Below are 17,598 nucleotides of genomic sequence, written 5' to 3' on the forward strand. Positions count from 1 at the left end.
GAGCCGCCTCGGTATCTTCCAGGTACTAAAATCTGGCTGTCCTCTCGGAACAGTCGCTTGAAGGTACCCTCATACAAGTTTGCTCCCAGGTTCCTTGGTCCTTTCGAGATTCTGCAACAGAGCAACCCAGTCTCCTATAAGCTGCGGCTGCCTCCTACCCTCAGAATCCCCAACTCCTTTCATGTGTCCCTCCTGAAACCAGTAGTCCTGATCCGCTACAGCAAGACTTCTAGTTCCACAGTTGCTCCTCGCGATCCTTCTGATGTATTCGAGGTAAAGGAGATCCTGGACTGCAAAAGGGTAGGAGGGAGAACATTCTATTTGGTGGACTGGAGAGGGTTTGTTCCTGAGGAGAGGTCCTGGGAGCCAGAAGAGAACCTCAGTGCTCCTGCTCTTATTAAAAAGTTCCTCTCTTGCTCTGGCCCCAAGAAGAGGGGGGCGTAAGAGAGGGGATACTGTAGCGTCCATAGCCGCGGGCCGTCGGGTTTCCTCACCTCCCGCATCCATGGATCTGTGAGGGCTGGTCCCTACCTCCTTTCTAGGAGACACCAGCGCTCACGTCCGCTCCTTTCTACTGTGTCCCGTAAAGGGCCAGCGCACGCACAAAGGAAATCGTCATCATCAATGGCCATGATTTCCTGGTCTATAAGAAGGCCCCAGGCCTTCTGATCCTTGCCTGAGCGTTGTTAGTTAATCCCAGTCTGTCTTGCAAATGGTCCCTTGGGGTTTCCCGTTCCAGTTGTTACCCGTGCCTGTGCATACCAGTGTAGGAGTCGTGTCTACTGCACCTGCTGTCGTTTGTCTGGTTAATACAGAGAACTAGCACAAAATCTCTTCTTTACAAGGACTCTACAAAGGACCAGGGGACATCCATTGCGTGTGGAAGAAAGATGTTTCAGACATCAATATAGGAAAGAATTGAAACTATGCAGACAAACTATGGAATGCCCTACCCCAAGAGGTGGTATTTGAAGATACTAGGTCAGCATTTAAAAAACAGCTAGATTATTATTTACTGACAAATGGCATTGAGAGTTATAATTAATCAAGCAATAAATAGCATTACCAATTGATTGGGAAAGGTTGAACATGATGAACCTGTTACTTTCATTTTACTCCATTCCCTTTTCCCCCACATTATACTCAACATGGCAACCCAGCAGCTCTGTCAAGAAACATGTACACACTGAGTTTTCTCCAGGCAGAAAATTGACTGGAAAAATCAGCTCCATTTTTTTTTTTTACTTCTTTCTTCAAAAGGCAAAGAAAAAACAGCAAGCGGTTTTTGCCATAAAACTTTTCAAAAAAAGATTTTTTTCCGTCTCCCATTGTTTTCAATGGGTTTTTTGAGGTGCAAAGATAGGGCATGTTGCTTTTTCCTGCGAGTGTTTTTTTCCACCACTGTGATAAATTTTGTACAGTTTATACCTATATGATCTAGTTTTATATTGTAAGAAGGTATTTATAAATTCCCACATTTTGCATAATATCTCTAGGGTGAAGACGATGCTGAAGTTGGTTTCTTATTCATCCAAATTCTTATAGAGGGCTGAAGTTTGTTTCTTATTCAGTAGATTATTATTCGCATTTTTTAGTATTTTAGTTTTTTTTAATGAACATACTGAAAGGGAAATCTTATATTAATAATAAAATATGTTGCACTGAGCTGGCCAGAGGAGAAAACACTTTAAAACATCCTAAAAACAGAAGGAGCTGGCACAAAAACAGGCATCAAAGTGGGTACAACAAAGTGTGATTTAAAGGGTTAAATTACCTTGGGCCACAGATCTCAACACTGCCAACATACAAAGAATAATGCCCTGCATCAAATTCAGTAGAGTTCAGCCTGGCCCGAACAGGTTCTGGGCATAAAATTTGGCATCAAAGTGGGTAGATGGACACTGTTTCCAGATTTGAATAAGTAATTGGTATTTATAAAGGGTTAGATGACTTTGGGCCACTCATTTCACACTGCGAACTTATAGAGAGCAATGCCACGCATCAAAATCAGTAAAGATCAGCTTGGCCCGAATAGGTCAAATAAAAAAAAATTCAAGTCTTTCCCCATCATTCTGCACGCAATACCCCATATTGACAAAGTGAAGACAGAATTTCAGAATTTTTTGCAAATTTATTAAAAAATGAAAAACTAAAATTTTGCATGGACTTAAGTTTTCAGACCCTTTGTTATGACACTTGAAATTTATCTCTGTGGGCCTCCAATTTCTCTAGATCAGAGGTTTCAAACACACGGCTGCATGCTGCATGTGGCCCCTGAAGCTGTCATCTGCGGCCTGCTGACAGCGGGAGAGCATAGAGCAAGCAGAAGAAGGAGCACCGCACTCACCCCCCTGTAGATAGTGCCATACCACACACCCCACACTGTGGACAGCACTACACCCCCTCTGTATAGATAGCTTAATTGGAGCTCCCTCTAGGAGTGGAATCTCCAGCCAAAACGCTCTGGTCGGGGATTCCGCTGATAGATGAGGCCACTGACGTAAATTTCCATATATAGACAGTGACGTCAGTGGCTTCTCCTGGACTGGAATGCCCAGCCAGCACGTTGCCGATGCACTGGTCGGAGTTTCGGCTTATAGATGAGGCCTCTCACGTAACTGTCCATATATGGACAGTGACGTCAGGAGATGAATCCCCAGCCAAAGTGCCGGCAACGCTTTGGCGGGGGATTCCACTCCTAGAGGGAGCCCCAATGGAGCGATCTATAGGGGGATATGTGTGGCACTATCTACAAAAGGGTGTGTGTGGCACTATCTACAGAGGGCACTGGAGCCATCTATAGGGGGATATGTGTGGCACTATCTACAAAGGGGTGTGTGTGGCACTATCTACAGTGGGCACTGTGGCATTATCTAGAGAGGGCACTGGGGAATTATCCAGGGGGTGTGGCTCTATCTACAGAGGGCACTGAATTATCTACAGGGGGGATGGAAGTATCTACAGAGGGCACTGTGGCATGATCTAAAAAGGGGCTGCCCAATCTTGACATTCTTGTGTCTGCCAAACGATGCCAACTGAGCAGACAGACTGCATTTAATGACACAAACTGGAAAACTGGATTGTTAAAATGAGCACTTGGAGTAAACTCGCAAATTTCCAGTAAGTTTAAACCTAGCGGTATTATTATAGTAATGTAGTATTGATATAGTAGTTCAAATAACTAATTGATTAACAATAATTTAGTATTTTATCAAATTTGAAAGTGATGCGGCCCATCAACTTCAAATGTTTTCTATGTGCAGCCCATTTACCCAGCTGAGTTTAAAAACCCCTGCTCTAGATCGTCTTTGAAATGTTTCTACACCTTGATTGGAGTCCACCTGTGGTAAAATCATTTGATTAGAGATGATTTGGAAAGACACAACTCTGTCTATATAAGGTCTCTCAGCTGAAAATGCATATCAGAGCAAAAACCAAGCCATGAGGAGGAAAGAACTGCCTGTAGAGCTCAGACAGGATTGCGTGGAGGTACAGATCTGGAGAAGGGTACAAAAAAAATTCTGCTGAAGAAGATTAGAATAACCAGCACTCGATTCCTAGAGCTGGACATCCCACCAAACTAAGTAATCGGACGAGAAGGGCCTTGGTAAGAGAGGTGACCAAGAACCTAACGGTCACTCAGGCTGAGCTCCAAAGATCCTATGTGCAGATGGGAGAAACATCCAGAAGATCAACCATCACTGCAGCACTATACCAATCTGGGCTTTATGGTAGTGTGGCCAGATAGAAGCCTCTCCTCAGTAAAAGACACATGAAAGCCCGCCTGGAGTTTGCAAAAAAAAAGCACCTAAGGGACTCTCCGACCTATGAGAAACAAGATTTTGTGGTCTGATGAAACCAAAATGTAACTTTTTGGCCTCAATTATAAGCATCACGTCTGGACGAAACCAGGCACGGCTCATCCCCTGCACAATACTATCCCTACAGTGAAGCATGGTGATGGCAGCTTCGTGCTGCAGGGGTGTTTTTCAGTGGCTGGGATAGGGGGACTGGTCAGGGTTGAGGAAATGATGAATGGATCAAAGTACAGAGATATTCTTAATGAAAACCTGATCGAGTGCTCTGAACCTCAGACTGGGCCAGAGGTTCACTTTTCAACAAGACCTAAGAACACAGAAAAGACAACACAGGATTGGCTTAGGGACAACTCTGTGAATGTCCTTGAGTGGCCCAGCCAGAGCCCTGACTTGAACCCAATCGAACGACTCTGGGGAGACATGAAAATTGCTGTCCACCGAGGTTCCCCATCCAACCTGACAGAGCTTGAGAGGATCTGCAGAGAAGAAAATCCCTAAATCCAGGTGTGCAAACCTTGCGATATCATACCCAAGAAGACTGGAGACTGTTATCGCTGCCAAAGTTGCTTCAATGAACTACTAAGTAAAGGGTCTGAATACTTATGTCAATGCAATATTTTAGTTTTTCCTTTTCAATAAATTAGGAAAGATTACGAACATTCTGTTTTCACTTTGTCATTATGGGGTATTGAGTGCAGAAAGATGGATAATAACTTCATTTTTTTGAATTTTAGCACAAGGCCTCAACATAACAAAACGTGAAAAAATGTAAAGGTTCTGAAGACTTTTTTGAATGCATTGTAGTTTTAGTGGGGCTCTTTGGGGTGGTAACATGGCACCTGTAGGAGGTTTTGGTGCCCCGGAGCCAGGATTACGACTGGGGGAGGGGTAATATATTAGTGTGGGCAGATTGCCATTAGATCTTTGTGTAGTTACAAGGACTTACACTGCTATTTATGTTATTGGTTTGTCATCGTATGGTTGGTTAGATGACGTGCTTATTGTTACAGGGTTGTATTTATTGTGCATCCTAATTTATGGTGGTTAGCGATGACTATTAACCCCTTCACATACATACGAGTCATCGGAAGGGTCACCTTCATGCTTTGTGATGTGCATGTACGTGATGGTGATAGTGTGGGCACAGAAGCTGTGCCCACTTGATCACTGCAGGAGCCCGGCTGTGACTGACAGCCTGGCTCCCACTACAATGACTGGGAATGGAGAAACCTCCAATCCTGGCCGTTTAACCCCTTAAATGCCGCTGCCAATAGTGACAAGGCATTTAAGTGATTTGACAGAGGGAGGGGGCTCCCTCTATCACCCATCGGCAGCCTGTGAAAGCCATAGCCGGGCCGGCCTTAAGGGTGTGCGACCTGTGCCATTGCCGAGTCAAACCAGGAGTGTACGAGGTACCAAACGCAGAGCAGGAGAGTAGTCAGTAAGCCAGGGTCAATATGAAGCAGGGACAAATAGTTCAAGCAGAAGCAGCAGAGCCAGGAAACAGGAGAATCACAGGCAAAGGAGGAGCAGGAAGTGAAGGTATAAATAGACAGAGGGCGGGAGCTAGCTCCGTCAGGCCAGGCTGTGATAGGCTCTCCCACTCCTTAGCCTCCCAGCCTGATTAGTAGAAGGAGGGGGTCACTCGATCAGACTTAGGAGCAGGTGCAGACTGACTAACCACGGGCGTCAACACAGAAGCTGTGTCTGGCAGATCCTTTACAAACTAAGTCCAATGTGTCACGAGAAAGCAATCTCAGAATCGCTTGGATAGGTAAAAGCATTACAAACTTATTACCACGTAAAGTGAGATATGTCAGATTTGAAAAATATGGCTCTGTCAGGAAGGTCAAAAGTGGCAGCAGCAGGAAGGGGTTAAACAATATAGTATATGCACCCAAAAATAGTGCCAAAAAAACGCTCATACTTACGTAACCCGTTATGGCGACACGGCCTTCCTGTGCAGTCCGGTCCGGCCTCCTTGGATGACGCTGCAGCAAACTTTTGACTGGACCCTCCCCTTCCCCTATGTGCCTTGCACAGCCCCCCTTGCAGATAGTGCCATACATCTCCCCCTGTAGATAGCGGCATACAGCCCCCTGTAGATAGCGCTATCCAGCCCCCCTGTAGATAGCGCTATCCAGCCCCCCTGTAGATAGCGCTATCCAGCCCCCCTGTAGATAGCGCTATCCAGCCCCCCTGTAGATAGCGCTATCCAGCCCCCCTGTAGATAGCGCTATCCAGCCCCCCTGTAGATAGCGCTATCCAGCCCCCCTGTAGATAGCGCTATCCAGCCCCCCTGTAGATAGCGCTATCCAGCCCCCCTGTAGATAGCGCTATCCAGCCCCCCTGTAGATAGCGCTATCCAGCCCCCCTGTAGATAGCGCTATCCAGCCCCCCTGTAGATAGCGCTATCCAGCCCCCCTGTAGATAGCGCTATCCAGCCCCCCTGTAGATAGCGCTATCCAGCCCCCCTGTAGATAGCACCCCCACCTCCCTCATGAAGCACCACCAAACAAATAAAACAAAAAAATTATATTCACATAGGCCCCGTTCCCGTGACAAATAGAGCTTCTCCATAGCATCTTAAATACCGATGATAGGATCCTCCGGAAGGCCGGCATGATCCAGTGAAGTCATCACACCGGCCTGCGCAGGCACCTTATAGGTTGCAGGATGAACGTGGCCTCTAGGCTGTAGCCTAGTAAATGGCAGAGCAGGGAGATATCACCATGCTCTGCCAAGGTGCATTCCGTCCAAATTTAAAGTATCATAAAAAGAGGGAAAACCTCTGTGATTTGTGCAAATTTTTTTTCTTTTAAGCCTCTAATCCCACCCAATCCCCGCCCATACACACCCGGTTCAGCCCACACAGTATAATGCTCCCATAGTGCCTCCCAGACAGTGTAATACCAAATAGCTGCCCCAAGCAGTATAATGCCCCCATAGCTGCCAGCATACAGTATAATGCTGCCACCATACAGTATAATGCCCCCATAGCTGCCATCATACAGTATACTGCCCGATATAGGGAACACTGGGTGCACCTTAAACGATCAGCCCGCACACTAAAGTTTAAAGCCAGCGCACTGTCACGGGCAGTGGGAGGATGCAGTGGTGTCGTTAGCACCGGAGGGGCACATAAGAAAAAAAAATACTATAGGCTGCAGGTCACATTAGGCCCGCAGCCTATAAGGCACTAGGAGTCGCGCAGGCCGGGGTGATGACGTCACATCATCACACCGGTCTATCCATGTGTCCCGCCGAAGAGTCAGTTTAGCACTCCGTCTGTCGCTGGAACGGGGCAAAGTAAGTACAATCTTATTTTTTGTTTTAAGAATCTGTGTAGCGCTATATACAGGGGGAGGGGAGCTGTATAGCGCTATATACAAGGGGAGGAAGGGGGCTGTGTAGCGCTATATACAAGGGGAGGAGCGGTGCTGTGTAGCGCTACACACAAGGGGAGGAGGAGCGGTGCTGTGTAGCGCTACACACAAGGGGAGGAGGGGGGCTGTGTAGCGCTATACACAAGGGGAGGAGGGGGGCTGTGTAGCGCTATACACAAGAGGGGGGGTCTGTGTGGCACCATCTACAGGGGGGGGTCTGTGTGGCACCATCTACAGGGGGGGGGGTCTATGTGGCATCATCTACAGGGGGGTCTTTGCGGCAGCATCTACAGGGGGGGTCTGTGCGGCGCCATCTACAGGGGGGGTCTGTGCGGCGCCATCTACAGGGGGGGTCTGTGCGGCACCATCTACAGGGGGGGTCTGTGCGGCACCATCTACAGGGCGGCTGTGCGGCACCATCTACAGGGCGGCTGTGCGGCACCATCTACTGGGGGGCTGTGCGGCACCATCTACAGGGGGGCTGTGCGGCACCATCTACAGGGGGGCTGTGCGGCACCATCTACAGGGGGGCTGTGCGGCACCATCTACAGGGGGTCTGTGCGGCACCACAACAGGGGAGGGACTGTGCGGCACCATCTACAGGGGGGGTCTGTGCGGCGCCATCTACAGGGGGGGTCTGTGCGGCGCCATCTACAGGGGGGGTCTGTGCGGCGCCATCTACAGGGGGGTCTGTGCGGCGCCATCTACAGGGGGGGTCTGTGCGGCACCATCTACAGGGCGGCTGTGCGGCACCATCTACTGGGGGGCTGTGCGGCACCATCTACAGGGGGGCTGTGCGGCACCATCTACAGGGGGGCTGTGCAGCACCATCTACAGGGGGGCTGTGCGGCACCACAACAGGGGAGGGACTGTGCGGCACCATCTACTGGGGGGGTCTGTGCGGCGCCATCTACAGGGGGGGTCTGTGCAGCGCCATCTACAGGGGGGGTCTGTGCGGCGCCATCTACAGGGGGGGTCTGTGCGGCGCCATCTACAGGGGGGCTGTGCGGCACCATCTACTGGGGGGCTGTGCGGCACCATCTACAGGGGGGCTGTGCGGCACCATCTACAGGGGGGCTGTGCGGCACCATCTACAGGGGGGCTGTGCGGCACCATCTACAGGGGGGCTGTGCGGCACCATCTACAGGGGGGCTGTGCGGCACCATCTACAGGGGGGCTGTGCGGCACCATCTACAAGGGGGCTGTGCGGCACCATCTACAAGGGGGCTGTTTGGCACCATCTATAGTAGCCATCTACAGGGGGATGTGTGTGTACTGGGTGGTGCTTCAATAATCACAGAGGGCAGCAGTTTATATGGATTTTATTTAAACAAGTGGAAAACAACATGAGCGGTCCTAAACCGGAATTGGGTTCTCTGCTTTGCAGGAGTTCTAACCAAGTCGGGCTGCGCCAAAGTGACTGCAGGTTCCACAGCCTGTTCCCACAGTACCGCTACGGGTCGCTGAGGGGCTACCCTCTACCCACAGCCTGCCCTGATATGCCTAGTGTGCACCAGTCATTTTGGAGGAATGCTCTGCGCCTCCGTGGGTCATGGTGGCTGCTACACCACTACCTTCATGGATTCCAACTCTGTCAGCTGTGTACGTGCAAGTCGTGTACTGTTCACACAACGGTCCCAGGCCACAGATTGACACGCTCACAAATAATTGCAGTTGCTTCACATTAAATCACCCATTAACAGGTCTCTTCTCAATAATGCAGAAGTACAAGCAACAGACATCTCCCCACTTATCTCTCCTGGGGCACACTCCAACATGGATGCCACCTTCTAATTCCTCCTGCGCATCTCCTACTACTCACAGGGTAATCTCCTTGTTCCCAGTGGCGTAGCTATAGGGGTCGCAGCGGTCGCAATTGCGACAGGGCCCCGAAGCCAGGGGGCCCACGGCCCCCCGCACCACATCAATGAAAAGTTACTATAGTAACTCGGGCCGCAGGCCCCTGTTACCATAGTAACAGACTGTACTTACCTTCCTGGTTCCAGATCGCAGCGGAGGTCCTGACGTCAAACGCTGTGCGCAGCGCATGACGTCACAGCGCTATGCGCCGCGCACAACATCGAGAGCACAGAATTTCCGCCGCGGCTGCAGAGGCGGGTAAGATTAGTATCCCTGACTTGCGGGATCCGACTCACGGGAACCCGCCAATCAGCTGTTTTGAAGGGGCCGCTGCACTCGTACGAGAGCTGCTTTCCCTTCATTCCGGTCACACTGTGAATCGGTGTCGGCGATTCACAGTGTGAGCGAGTAAGTGAAATGAAGGTGAAGCAGCTCTCGTACCAGTGCCGCGGCCCCTTCAAAACAGCTGACTGGCGGGTCCCGGGAGACGGACCCTGACATCAGCTATTGATGGCCTATCCTGAGGATAGGCCATCAATGTTTAGGGACTGCATAACCCCTTTAAGCCTACGATGTAGCAGGCTTGGAGGGCCCATGAGACAGGATCACAGATTGTGTGATCATGTCTGCTGGGCCCTGTATCTAAGCCAATCACATGGTAGGCTTAGATACAGGGCCCATCTGTGATCCTGTCTGATGAGCCCTGTATATAAATAAGCCCACACTGTAGGCTTAGATACAGGGCCCCAGCACACAGTAATCTTATACTGTATAAGATTACTGTCTGCTCGACTCTGTATCTAAGCCTACCTTGTGGTAGGCTTAGATACAGGGTCCCACAGACAGTATCACACATGGGCCCTGTATCTAAGCCTAACACATGTGTTACTAAACGTTTTTTTGGTGTGTTTTCTTACAGGTTCGGTCGTTGGACTACGTCGGATTCCAGGACGACTTCGATGATGGCTTTTTTTTTTATTATCAATAAAATGGTTAATGAGGGTTGTGTGGGTTTTTTTTATTTCAATAAAATATTTTTTCTATGTCTTTGTGTTTTTTTTTAAACTATAGTACTACCGCCTTAGTAATGGCCGCTGGCTGATTGACAGCATCCATTGCTAAGGCGGGGCTTAGTGTTAGCCGGTGCAGAAGTTAACACTAACCCCCATTATTACCCCGGTACCCACCGCCACCAGGGGTGCTGGGAAGAGCCGGGTACGATCCAGTACTTGACCATCTGTAGTGATGGTCGGGCAATAGGGCGGCCGCAGGCTGGTATTATCAGGAGGGGAAAGGCCAAAAACAGTGGTCCTTCTCACCCTGGTAATGCTAGGCTGCTGCTGCTTTATTGTATCTGGCTGGTTATGAAAAATGGGGGGGACCCCACGTCATTTTAAAAAAAATAAAAAATAATTGGAAAGGACGATGTGGGGTCCCCCCCCAATTTTCATAACCAGCCAGATACAACACAGCAGCAGCAGGCAGCATTACCAGGGTGGTAGGTGCCACTGTTTTTGGCCTTACCAAGCCTAATACTATCAGCCTGCGGCCGCCCCGGTGCCTGGCCATCACTACAGATGGTCGGGTACAGGTTCGTACCTGGCTCTTCCCAGTATCCCTGGTGGTGGTGGGTACCGGGGTAATAATGAGGGTTAGTGTTAGCCTCTGCACCTGCTAAGATTAAGCCCTGCCTTAGTAATGGAGGTTGTCAATCAGCCAGCGGCCATTACTAAGGCGGTGATAATAAAGTTTAAAAAGATACAAGCACATAGAAAAAATATTTTATTGTAATAAAAAAACAACCCTCATTAACCATTTTATTGAGAATAAAAAAACGCTGACATTGAAGTCCTCGTATCCGAAGTCCAACAACCGAAGTTGTAAAAAAACACAAACAAACAAAAATAATCAGTAACACATAAAGAAGCAAAATTATTATTCTTACCTTTCCTGGGTCCAGCGCTGAAGCCGCAATGTCAGCGAGCTGGGCCTTCTATCTAATCCGATCATGTGTGATCCTGTCTGCTGGGCCTTATCCAGGGGTCTCAAGCACGCGGCCCCTGGGGCTGTCATCTGCGGCCCGCGGGACACAGAGCCGCTAGTATCGGCTCTGCTCCAAGACTCTGGAATTCCCTGACATCGCTGTCCACATATGAACAGCAATGTCTGGGGCTTCCCCAGAGCCGGAGTCCCGGGCAGAGCGCTAGTACAGGCTCTGCTCCGGGACTCTGTGGAATTCCCTGACATCGCTGCCCATATATGGACAGTGTGTCAGGGTCTTCCCCAGAGCGGAGTCCAGGGCAGAGCGCTAGTACAGGCTCTGCTCCGGGACGCTGTGAAATTCCCTGACATCGCTGCCCATACATCGACAATGATGTCAGGGGCTTCCCCAGAGCAGGAGTCCCAGTGATGTCAGGAGCACAGCTGGAGTCCCAGGAAGAGCCTACTAGCGCTCTGCCCGGGACTCCATCTCTGGGGGTGCCCCTGACATCTCTGTCCATATATGGACCGTGATCTCAGGAGCAGAGCTGGAATCCCAGGCAGAGTGCTCCGGGGCTCCAGCTCTGGGCAAGCCCCTGACATCACTCTGATAGCATCTGCGGAGGGCACTGCTGTGGCAGCATCTACAGGGGGCACTGCTGTGGCAGCATCTACACGGGGCACTGCTGTGGCAGCATCTACACGGGGCACTGCTGTGGCAGCATCTACACGGGGCACTGCTGTGGCAGCATCTACACGGGGCACTGCTGTGGCAGCATCTACACGGGGCACTGCTGTGGCAGCATCTACACGGGGCACTGCTGTGGCAGCATCTACACAGGGCACTGCGGCAGCATCCACCGAGGGCACTGTGGCACTATCTAAAAAGGGGCTGCCCAATCTTGACATGTGTGCTAACTGAGCCGCCGGACTGCATTTAGTGACACTTAAACTGGAAAGCTGGATTGTTGAAATAAGCACGTGGAGAAATCTCTCAAATTTTAAACCTAGCGGTATTATTATAGTAATATAGTGTTATAGTAGTTCAAATAACTAATTGATTAACAATAATTTTGTATTGTATCAAATTTGAAAGTAATGCGGCCCGACCACTTCACATCTTTTCTATATGCGGCCCACTTACCCGGCCGAGTTTGAGACCCCTGGCCTTATCTCTAATCGAATCATGTGTGATACTGTCTTCTGAGCCACTGTATCTAATCCTATCATGTGTGATACTGTCTGCTGAGCCACTGTATCTAATCCTATCTATAGTTGATAGGGTCGTAGTGCTATAGATATGCTGTCTCCTATACACACACATTTTTTTGGGGCGGACACATATGTATTGGGGCTATTTCCCCTGACATTTTAAGTCCTTAGTGACGCCCCTGGCTGCTAGTGCTGCATTGTTGGGAACTTTTGCATCGGGGCCCATGAGCCTTTAGCTACGCCCCTGCTTGTTCCCCCACAGTCCCTGTTTTGTAGGGAGGACCTCCATCCTGCAGCTTCATGCCAGGCGCTAGGAAGCCACACTCTCTCCCTACCAAGCTGCAGCAGTTCTTTCTCTCTCTTCCCAGTGTGCTACACACACACTCCCTCCTGTTTACTGCCAGGCAGCTCTATCTCTATGTCACTCATACTGCCATGACCCCTAGTGGCTGCACATAACATGTCAGGCATGCATCAGATAACACCTATGTGTTAACATAACCTCACACAGGAGGGAACACAGAACGCAGGTACCAACAAACATGGAGGCTGCACTGGGTAGACAGTTCAATTTAAAGGGGCAGCATCACCCCGTTACATGTGTGTTGCTATCTACAGGAGGGTTGAAGCTGTCTACAGGAGGATGTGTGTGGCGCTATCTACAGGGGCTGTGTGGTACTCTACAGGAGGATGTGTGTGGCGCTATCTACAGGGGCTGTGTGGTACTCTACAGGGGATCTGTGGCACTATCTACAGGGCGTGTGTGTACGTCGCTATCTACAGGCGGTCTGTGTGCCGCTATCTATAGGAGCAGTGGTGTAATGAAGGATCTTTCATTGACGCCTATAATTCGTGTTTAGAACTGTCTATTTTACTGCTGTACTTGTAATATTATAGTATTTAAAAAAGTAATTTAAAAACTAATTTAAAATAAGTTGTCTTATTCTTTTATTTAGACACTATATTAGAGTTTACTGGGGGTATTACTTTTGGTCATCAGATCGCCCACCATTGATGGAGACTTGCCCTGCTCCCTAACTGCCCCACTCAGGAGCTACCAAGACTTAGAGGGAACATTGGATGCACCCATAGAGTATAAAGCTAATACAGTATAATGCCCACACAGATGTCCACATACAGTATAATTCCCACACAGCTTCTCCTATGCAGTATAATGCCCATGCAGTATAATGCCCAAACAAATTCCCCCATACAACTTAATGCCCCATACAATATAATGGCCCTTAGCTGCCCCACACAGCTTGATGCCCCCAAAGCTGCCAGGCTTCACATTCAGCATAATGCCCCCATACAGCAGAATGCCCCATAGTTGCTCGCATACAGTATAATGCCCCCTTAGCTGCCCCTAGTGCCAGTGCCCTTGTAGATAGTGACACAGTGCCCATATAGATCGTGCCCATGTAGATAGCACCACAGAGTCTCTTGTAGATAGTGCCCCTATATAGTGCCACAGTGTCCATTTAGATAGCGCCCCCCCCCCCCTGTAGATAGAGCCATTGGGACTCCCTCTAGAAGCGGAATACCCAGCCAGAGCATAGGCCGGGTATTCCACTCCTAGAGGGAAGCCCTTATGTCACTGTCCATATATGGATAGTGACATTAGTGGCTACACCTTGAGCAGAATCCCTGTTGCTGACTCTGGCTGGGGATTCCACTCCAGGAGGAGCCCCTGACGTCACTGTCCATGTATGAACAGTGACGTCAAGGGCTTCCCCGAGCACAGCTCTTCAAGTAGCGCTATGCCCGGGGAGTCCTCGGCGAGCGGAGGAGCTCTCCCTGCTCCTCCACTTTGAACTAATTCTGAAGCAGGGAACTGATGGTTCCTTGCTTCAGAATTGGGTTCAACTGTATCTGTGTCCTGAGGACAAAGATAGTGTTGACAGCGAAACCTGCTCCCGGCCGCCTGGGACAGCTGGACACCGCCCGCTGAATCCGGGACGGTTGCAAGGTATAGTGTTCAATAGTATCTGCGTTCAAAGGCTTCGCTACTGCTGTAGCAGCCATAGGGCTGCTAGTGGCGCCACTGTGCATGGGGCGTCGCGGGCCCCCGTAGAAGCTGCTATGGCTGCTACAGCGGCAGTTACACCACTGGCTGCAGCCCATGTGAGTGCTGCAGCCTGTAATTGGCTGCAGTTGCGGTCACATGGGATGAAGAGTCATCCCAGGAAGCTGGACTGCAGGAAGAAGTAGGGCATTCTGGGTAAGTACATTTTTTTTTCCCGTAGGTGCGATATCTGTCTGAGAATGGAATATTTTTCCCAAAGGATTACATTGTAAAGTTGCAGAAATAAGAGGCAAATACGCCTCATGTGACGGTACCTTTACAGGGACACAGATGTTACATTCTTTTCAGCAGAGTGAGGTTCAAATTTCAGGAGCTTTTATTATTCTCTGGGCGATACTAACTGTGATGGCGGGGGGGGGACGACACATGATTCTATACAGCATCTGAATGCTGTATAGAAGTGGAGCCCTGTGCAGGATCAGGGGTTAGCAAATAAATTTGACATTTTCCTGGTCCATAAAATGCGATGGGAGAATAGATTCCCATATTTTTCTCATAAATTAACGAAAAGTGAATCTCAAACCTGGTGAATTAATTCTCCAATGCATCGTAATAGGTGACAAATCAGCAAAACACCAAATGGAACCTAAGCTTTGCTTGTACAGAATATTGTTATTTTATCAGCCATGTAATAAGATTTCCCTGTATATTTTTCAGCAAACGGAAATAGAAGAGGATAATCCTGTTTGTAAAGGGTTAATCAGCTAGAGGAGGCGGAGACAGCTGCTCGTAAAGGGTTAAACGGGTTCTCTGATGAACATAAAAACAATGTATTATTTATATTTCTGAAATTAAGAAACTTCATAATATACTTTCTATTCCAAACTTGCACAGATCACAAGTTATCAGTCCCAGTGCGGGGAACTGGAAGCTGGGAGCACTATTCTTGTGGTGACGTGTCGACACGAGCTCTGAAGGGAAGGAGCCCCCCCTCTCTGATGATAAAAGGTGCTGACTGCCTGGCTCAATTTGTTAGTTAAAGAGGCTCTGTCACCAGCTTTTGCAACCCCTATCTGCTATTGCAGCAGATAGGCGCTGCAATGTAGATTACAGTAACGTTTTTATTTTTAAAAAACGAGCATTTTTGCCCAAGTTATGGCCATTTTTGTATTTATGCAAATGAGGCTTGCAAAAGTACAACTGGGCGTGTTGAAAAGTAAAAGTACAACTGGGTGTGTATTGTGTGCGTACAACGGGGCGTGTTTACTACTTTTACTAGCTGGGCGTTCTGACGAGAAGTATCATCCACTTCTCTTCCGAACACCCAGCTTCTGGCAGTGCAGATCTGTGACGTCACTCACAGGTCCTGCATCGTGTCGGCCACATCGGCACCAGAGGCTACAGTTGATTCTGCAGCAGCATCAGCGTTTGCAGGTAAGTAGCTACATCGATTTACCTGCAAACGCCGATGCTGCTGCAGAATCATCTGTAGCCTCTGGTGCCGATGTGTCCTCGCTCGTCTGACACGATGCAAGACCTGGGGAAGTGACGTCACAGCGTGATCTCTCGAGAACACGGTTGTGTCTGCACTGCCAGAAGCTGGGCGTTCTGAAGAGAAGTGGATGATACTTCTCATCAGAACGGCCAGCTAGTAAAAGTAGTAAACACGCCCCGATGTACGCACATAATACACGCCCAGTTGTACTTTTACTTTTCAACACGCCCAGTTGTACTTTTGCAAGCCTAATTTGCATAAATACAAAAATGGTCATAACTTGGCCAAAAATGCTCGTTTTTAAAAAATAAAAACTTTACTGTAATCTACATTGCAGCGCCTATCTGCTGCAATAGCAGATAGGGGTTGCAAAATCTGGTGACAGAGCCTCTTTAAGCCAGACCCTTTCTTGGTCTCATAATTAGCCGTTTTTATTTTTGTCAGACAACCCCTTTAATCTGTAAGAGGAGGAGACTGCTATTTGTAAAGGGGTAATCTGAGTATTTTACTTCAGCCACACGGAGAAGTTGTGCTACTTCTAGTCTCTTTCTTCCGCTGCTCTAAAATACACTAGAGTTCATCTTACATTGTTGCTAATATAATATCGAGCATGAAGTAAGATAACATCAGAGATCTTCACTGTACACATGCTGCACACTGACAATCCCCCTTCATAACAGCCTTTCCCAGCTCAGAAGCATGAAATATCTCAAAACAGTCAAAGTGTCGTGAGACTTTATCAGCATACTGCTCAGGTGAAGTCATCTCCCTTTCTTAAAAGGTGCTTTTATCAGTAAATTAGAGAGGGCATTTTAATTTTTTCATAAAATATATATATATATAAAAAAAAAATACACACACACACACACACACACACACACACACATATATATACACATACATATATATGTACACACACATATATATATATATATATATATATATATATATATATATATATAAAGTCCTCTTCAAGTTTTAAGCAAATAAAAATAATGTACCTCTTTGTAATTGTACATGGCCAGGTCTGAAATTGCATGAGCATCTGGTACCCTAAGTCGGGAAAATTCATGGGTACAGGTTCCTACAAAAAATGTACACAATAAGGCAAATAAACTGGACATTGATAGATCTGGTCTTAACAGTAGCATGTATTATGAGGATTGCTGTAATACTCACTGAAATCATTGTTAGATTGCTCCATTAATTCAGAAAAGACAAGGCAATCTTCAAATCCCTATAATTAAAAAAAAAAGACGCATTATCATGCTTTCGAAAACAAAACAAAGTTGCACAAAACAAGGTTAGAGCTACTGCACACAGTTCTAGTATGGCTCTGTACAACCTCCATATTATGGCACCCAAGTGTATGGACCGTTTCTGTACATCCTTATGCCCCCAATTTCATAAGGAGACATAGAGACTTTTTTCTGTCCCATTTAGTACGAATCCAACAGGAAAACAGCGTGGAATGCTCCATCAGATTTTGTGTATGCAAGGAAGTAATCTAGTTGAGTATATTGCCAAACGTATGGCACCCAATACAGTATCGATGCACTGCCATACTGTCCACTGCATGCCTCAATTAGGTCCTGTATGGCACTGTCTGGGCACTAAATGGCTCCTTCTGGACAATGTGTTCAATATTTATTCATGGATTGTATGTACCTATGCTACCGAATATAAACATGTTTATCATTAGATTGGAGCCAAAGTTGTTTATCCTTCGATTACTGCTACAAATTAATAGACGGGGCGTCGGGGCACCTCTTTGGGCTTACAGGACACACGATCAGTATGGATATGTCACTTGATTCTCAT

General features: G+C 48.1%; 1 protein-coding gene across 4 annotated transcripts in view; it reads right to left on the bottom strand.

Annotated features, from left to right (window-relative positions):
* KMO (kynurenine 3-monooxygenase) overlaps nucleotides 1-17,598 on the bottom strand; it is a 339,922-nt gene that overhangs the window by 104,219 nt on the left and 218,105 nt on the right. For all 4 annotated transcript variants that reach the window (XM_075864352.1, XM_075864350.1, XM_075864353.1 and 1 more), the window contains 2 exons: nucleotides 16,957-17,014; nucleotides 16,779-16,861 (listed from right to left, as the gene is read on the bottom strand). In XM_075864352.1, the coding sequence (XP_075720467.1) occupies nucleotides 16,779-16,861; nucleotides 16,957-17,014 (141 nt within the window). The remainder of the gene's footprint in view (nucleotides 1-16,778; nucleotides 16,862-16,956; nucleotides 17,015-17,598) is intronic.

This window comes from Rhinoderma darwinii, chromosome 4, assembly GCF_050947455.1.
Source record: "Rhinoderma darwinii isolate aRhiDar2 chromosome 4, aRhiDar2.hap1, whole genome shotgun sequence".
In the NCBI taxonomy this organism is placed as follows: Eukaryota; Metazoa; Chordata; class Amphibia; order Anura; family Rhinodermatidae; genus Rhinoderma; species Rhinoderma darwinii.